The sequence below is a fragment of the Triticum urartu genome, chromosome 1, assembly GCF_003073215.2.
Source record: "Triticum urartu cultivar G1812 chromosome 1, Tu2.1, whole genome shotgun sequence".
NCBI classification, from domain to species: Eukaryota; Viridiplantae; Streptophyta; class Magnoliopsida; order Poales; family Poaceae; genus Triticum; species Triticum urartu.
Window position 1 is genome coordinate 256,749,105 of NC_053022.1, and position 5,604 is coordinate 256,754,708.

Genomic DNA, 5,604 nt, shown 5'->3' on the forward strand with positions numbered 1-5,604 from the left:
ATAGCAAACATGTTGGGTTATGTGGCCAGCCACGCTTAGCAACGACAATGACAACGGCAACATCAAAGCGTGTACCCCTTCTTGAAGGCGTCGAAGAAGTCGACTTGGTCCTAGGTGGAGCCATATCTTGTAATGGTTCTGCAGTACTAGTCTATGTTATGTACCCTGCTTGTTGACTACTTTGGACTTGTTGCCTTTGCATCAAATTTAGTAAAAACAGATGTGTGCATCACAATAACGGAGGGGCAGGAATTTCAACCTGCTTTTCAGAAAAATAAAATCCCAAGTCTAAATGTAAAATGATCACATAAATGGTCCATCTGTGTTTCTACATTGACTTACATTATTGATCCAACAGATAGTGATACATAATTAATTCATTGTCGGTGTGATTGCATAGAAGATAAATAGTGTAGTGAAGAGCCAATAGTAGCAGATCAACCTACTGGGAGTTTACATTTGTGGCGTCCAATGTAATGTGTGCCTTTCTCCCTTAGCATGTTTAATTATGGCATAGCTATCTGAAGATTATGGCAGTGACTTGCAGCCAAAACCATCAAAGTTGTGCAACAGGGCGGAACCCATGCATAATTGCCGCAGACCACACTTTCTCCAGGTCCAGCACTGTATCTCCGCACTCATCCTCGCTCCATCCCTCCAATGCATGAACAATTCCAGCGACGCGCCACGCGCTCATGACCATCCTTGGCAGCCAATTCTGAAAACAACCAAAGATGGCAAATAGTAGATGATGTACTGAGGCTCTTCCAAAGTTGATTGCAGCTTAGCGTGATCGTATTACCTCGCACGAGTGCACGTTTTGCATCGATTCAGGTACACCCATTGCAGGAGTCATGGCATAGGTGCAGCAGTCCTTGCGCGCCATCTTTGGCGGGAACTGTGAGAATGGGATGAACTTTGTTCCTTGCGGTGCCCTGAACTGCTCAGCAGCATCCAGACCTTCTCCAATGAGCCACACCTGGAAACATTGAGGCCAACCAGTAATGCGGTTTGTTAAATAGCCATTATGCTATCCTACATCGTGCAACCTATTCATCTCCTATAAGAAGCCCCTTGTTTTTAATTCTCCTTCTTACCTCTGTAGTGCTAGTTGTTGATAATAAAAGATTCCCGGCTTCATTTTCTGGTATACAAGGCTTCAGGAGATGGTACTCCTGCTTGTTTGTCATTATGACCTGCCCAAGACGATCCGCTTGTTACATTTCAGTACAAAAATCTATTTCTGTGTATGATTGAATTTGAATTGGAGCAGATGTGGGTAGCTGGTTCTTACTTTGACGTTTTTCTTGCAGAGTGCCGCAGCAACACTACGAGCCACCTTCGAAATCTTTCCCGCTAGGATAACTTGATTTGTGCCTCGGGGAATAGTGTCGATGACCACTGCAGCAGCTAGGCTAGTGCCATCCACAAGTCTTACCCCCATCTTTGGGTATTTCTGCAGATAAAGTTCTCCACTTCCATTGAGGCTATGCGCCTGATGTTCAAAATATTGTTGTGAGTTACAAGCTGTGCTATTACGGGAGATCTGAACAACGAAAGAAATGACATACCTGATTCAGAAGTCCAAGGCTAACAACTTTTGCTCCTTTCTTACCAGCTTCAGATATCGCCTTCTCAATCAGGTCATTGATTGCTTCCTTCTCATTGTTCAGTCCATACTGCAGAAACGAAAAGGCTATAAAGTTGCTCGACATATAAACCAGTTTCCTTCTTGAATTAAATTCAAACATGATATTCTTACATGGAAACTGTATCTTGGTATAGCCCACGACTGCATACGGAGCTTCTTCATGGAATTCCTCTCAACGGTGAACCAAGAACCGTATGCCCACGTCAGTACCATGGACAGCCATGACACGGGCCACATGATCCGCAACTGCCACATGGAAGTGTATGGCTTGGAGGCATACTGGGCGAACCCGGTCCTTATATGGTAGATAGACTGCAGGCTGGTAAGATGCGTAAGGTGAACCACATCTACTTCTTTCTCCTTGCCCTTGAGTGAGTTTTCGTACAGCGCGTCCGTCGACTTGTCCATGGTGTTGTATATGTAGTCATAGAATGGCATGAAAAGAGAGTAGTTTGTCCGGAACTGGGTGTGGTGAAGAGAATGAAACCTAGAAGCAACAGTGCAGATTACACGCTGAGAATCATGGAAACAAAAGCTTAATTTTTCAGAGTAACATCTACAGTAACTGAACACTTACGATGGTGTATACATGAGATACTTGAGAGGGGGGATCCATTTGAAGAGCCGATTAGGTACCAGTTCGAAGTTGCAGTGGCCCATGTTGTTCATGAAGTCAATGTAGATCACATACATCTCGAACGTGATTATGGAGGCGGTTCCGGTCAGTGCGCAGGTGATCATTGGGACCGAGAACAGCAGTTGATAGGCTAGTAGCTCGGCAAATGGATGGATTACGGCTGCATGAACATAACATGATGATGTCTCGTTAGGTGTACTTGTTTAGAAAGAGATACGGTATGAGGCTAAATTTCGTGTTTTGACCCTTTTTCCAAACTTGTTTGAGATCTGATCCTGCTTTGCAAAAATTTCAGGATCTGACCCTTTTCTTACCGTCAGATTTCGATTAACTTTCAGAAAAGGGTCAAAACACAAAAATTTGCCACGGTATGATGGCTAGTTGCGTCTTTCGGTAGAGATACCGTTAGAAAGAGATACGGTATGAGGCTAAATTTCATGTTTTGACCCTTTTTCCAAACTTGTTCGAGATCTGACCCTGCTTTGCAAAAATTACAGGATCTGACCCTTTTCTTACCGTCAGATTTCGATTAACTTTCAGAAAAGGGTCAAAACATAGAAATTTGCCATGGTATGATGGCTAGTTGTGTCTTTCGGTAGAGATACCGTTGGTAGCCACCCCTATGTACTTGTTCAGAAAGAGAAAGGCCTTGTGAGTAAAAGGATAGCAACTAGTAGCTTACTACTCCCTCTGTCCCATAATATAAGAACGTTTTTGACACTAAACGAGTGTCAAAAACGTTCTTATATTATGGGACGGAGGGAGTAGCTTGCTGTTGTTATACGTTCAGTTGATCACTTGATATATCTCTTCAACTGTGTGAATTAATTGTCTGGTGTGTTAGCAGACATGATCGTAACATGATTCTGTATAGCTAATTGAGTGTGATTGATTATGGATATTCCTAATCGGTTAAGCACAGATCCCTGTAATCTCGTGATGTAATCTTCACATGCAAGCTGGCCTGAATATATATACATATATATATACACGGATATACCTCGGCCGGCATCGTTAGGCGTGTGCGGCATATGCAATTTCCATTCAATTTTCCTTGCATGGAGCATTGTCAGCTTACCTTTTCTCCACCGCGGGAAAATAAAGCCTCTTCTGTTTGAAGTGTAGATGCATAATATGGAGCATGTAGAGCTCTGCCTCCACACTGAAGATACTAGCTAGTTGTTACAATTGTCGAGGAATTGTTGGCTGCACGATTGGCTGGCGAGTAGGGAATTAATAGGCAAATCGGCAAGTTAATTAATTAATCGATCAATTTATCAGTTTATCGGCTACTTGAAGACCCTACAAGTAGGGATTAATCACATACTTTTGGTATGGGAGCATTTTTAACATCACAAATCTAGCGATACAGTACGGCTAGTTGTGTTACAGGCTGTGTCGGTAGCTTTCCTTATGTCTGAAACTGTTGGTGCGGTCACCCTCTGAATGTTTCAAACATATTGAAAGAACAGGTAAGAGGTTGGGAACTTTGATTAATGACTACCAGTACTTAGAGTGCACTCGTTAACATAGTCCCCTGCATGTGTTAGATGGGGTTAAACCATGTGATAGCTCACCGGCTAATTAATTAACCACGTTAAGCGCATCATCATGTTCTCCTTTTCTGACGTGACCCTCACTAAACAAGCTCTCTAGTCTGGGGTGATCACCATGTGATAGCGCACCGGCTAATTAATAAGCATGTTTAGTGAGGGTCACGTTAGAAAAAAGCATGTTAAGTGAGGGCGTGAGGGGAGGGGGAGGCTCTGGTATGATCACGCTATGGCAATGGAATCCCACGCAATCCGAGATGGGGTCTGGCTGGCATGTGACTTAGCATGCGTAAGGTGATAGTTGAGACCGACGCTCAAGAGGTGGTGAATATGTGGAACGCTAGAAACTTTGAACGTTCCCAGATAGCTGCTACTGTGCATGAAATACAAAAGCTTTGTTGGAATTTAGAGGAATTTCATCTAAAGTTTACGGCAGGAGAAGCCAATGAGTTGGCGCATCTTTGCGCGAAGCGATGTACTAATACCTCTAGAAGACGGTGCTTGTGGATTGCGTTCCTTGTGGATTGTGTAAGGAAGGAATGTAATTCGACTACTTGGTCAATAAAGCTCTTGATTCTCAGAAAAAAAAGTGAGGATGCGAGGGGGCCTTACATGTGATTGGCTCGGTCACAATGGAGGCGTGGTGGTGCGAATGGTAGCGGGTGTAGAGGAAGTGGTGGTGCAGCGCGCGGTGGAACCAGTAGTAGAGGAACTCGACCGGGCCGGCGTGAAGCAGCACCAGCAGCACTGCGCCATCAATCCTCCACCATGGCAGGTTCTGCCCACCCGGCAGGTACAGCGAGCCAAGGAGCAGCAGGATGGCACTCAGGATGATCTGGTCGTCCCTACCATGCGCATTACACATATGAATGTTACTTTTGAATCAATCTAATTGTACATGTTGCCCTCACCTCTCAAAATGAGATGCTTTGTAAATAATTTGTGTGAGACATTAGTGCATCACAACAACAACAACAAAGTCTTTAGTCCCAAATAAGTTGGGGTAGGCTAGCATTTTTTATGTAGTTTCTAAAAAGTGCAACTATCTAATTTTATTTAGACAAAACAACATTCTGGATCTTTAAAAAAACAACATTCTTGATCTTTGATGTTCAAGTAAGAGTGCTTTTTATCCCACGAAAAAAAGTAAGAATGTTTAACGTAGGTATATAGACGACCTTATATTGGTGCATGCAACTAGTGTATTGGCCCTTTTACTCTAGGCACCGCACACTTGCCAACTAAGCTTGACCGACAAGACCATGTAGGTGCATATATACGTACCAGTTGCGCTCGCGGTCGACCTGGTCGAACTCGATGCCGCGGTCGACGATCTGGCGCTTCCCGCGCGCGTTGTAGAGGCGGGACACGGTGATCCATGCCTGGTCGTGGAGCGCCCGGAGCAGCATCGACGGGAGAATGGCGATGTAGCCCAGGTCCAGCTCCCTCCACCCCTTGGTCGCCGCGAGGTGGCACCCGTGCACCACCCATGGCGCCAGCACAAGATACTGCATATGCATTCATCATCTCATCTACAGTATATGTTGGATTGCTTGCGATCGAGGTGGTGCAAATCTGCTAGTGCTAGGCACGTACCTTGAAGCTGCCGAGTCTCTTCCATGGCCACTCGCTGAGGATGCCGGGGTTCGTAGCCATCGCAAGCTAGATGGTAATGCTACGTACGTACCACTCAGCGAGGAGATGCCTATGATCGATATGATGGCTCTTTGCCACCTGTGGGCTGTGGCGACGAGATGACCGCT

The 5,604-nt window shown here is 44.9% G+C and overlaps 1 protein-coding gene across 1 annotated transcript; it reads right to left on the bottom strand.

Annotated features, from left to right (window-relative positions):
- Positions 1–289: 289 nt before the first annotated feature.
- LOC125506210 (very-long-chain aldehyde decarbonylase GL1-5-like) lies at positions 290–5,604 on the bottom strand. Its single transcript, XM_048671075.1, has 10 exons — positions 5,438–5,604; positions 5,126–5,349; positions 4,454–4,686; positions 2,229–2,448; positions 1,763–2,138; positions 1,572–1,679; positions 1,295–1,495; positions 1,098–1,196; positions 803–979; positions 290–718 (listed from the first exon to the last, which is right to left on the bottom strand). Exons 1-10 carry the CDS (start codon positions 5,495–5,497, stop codon positions 557–559), a joined length of 1,860 nt encoding a protein of 619 aa, XP_048527032.1. The 5' UTR covers positions 5,498–5,604; the 3' UTR covers positions 290–556.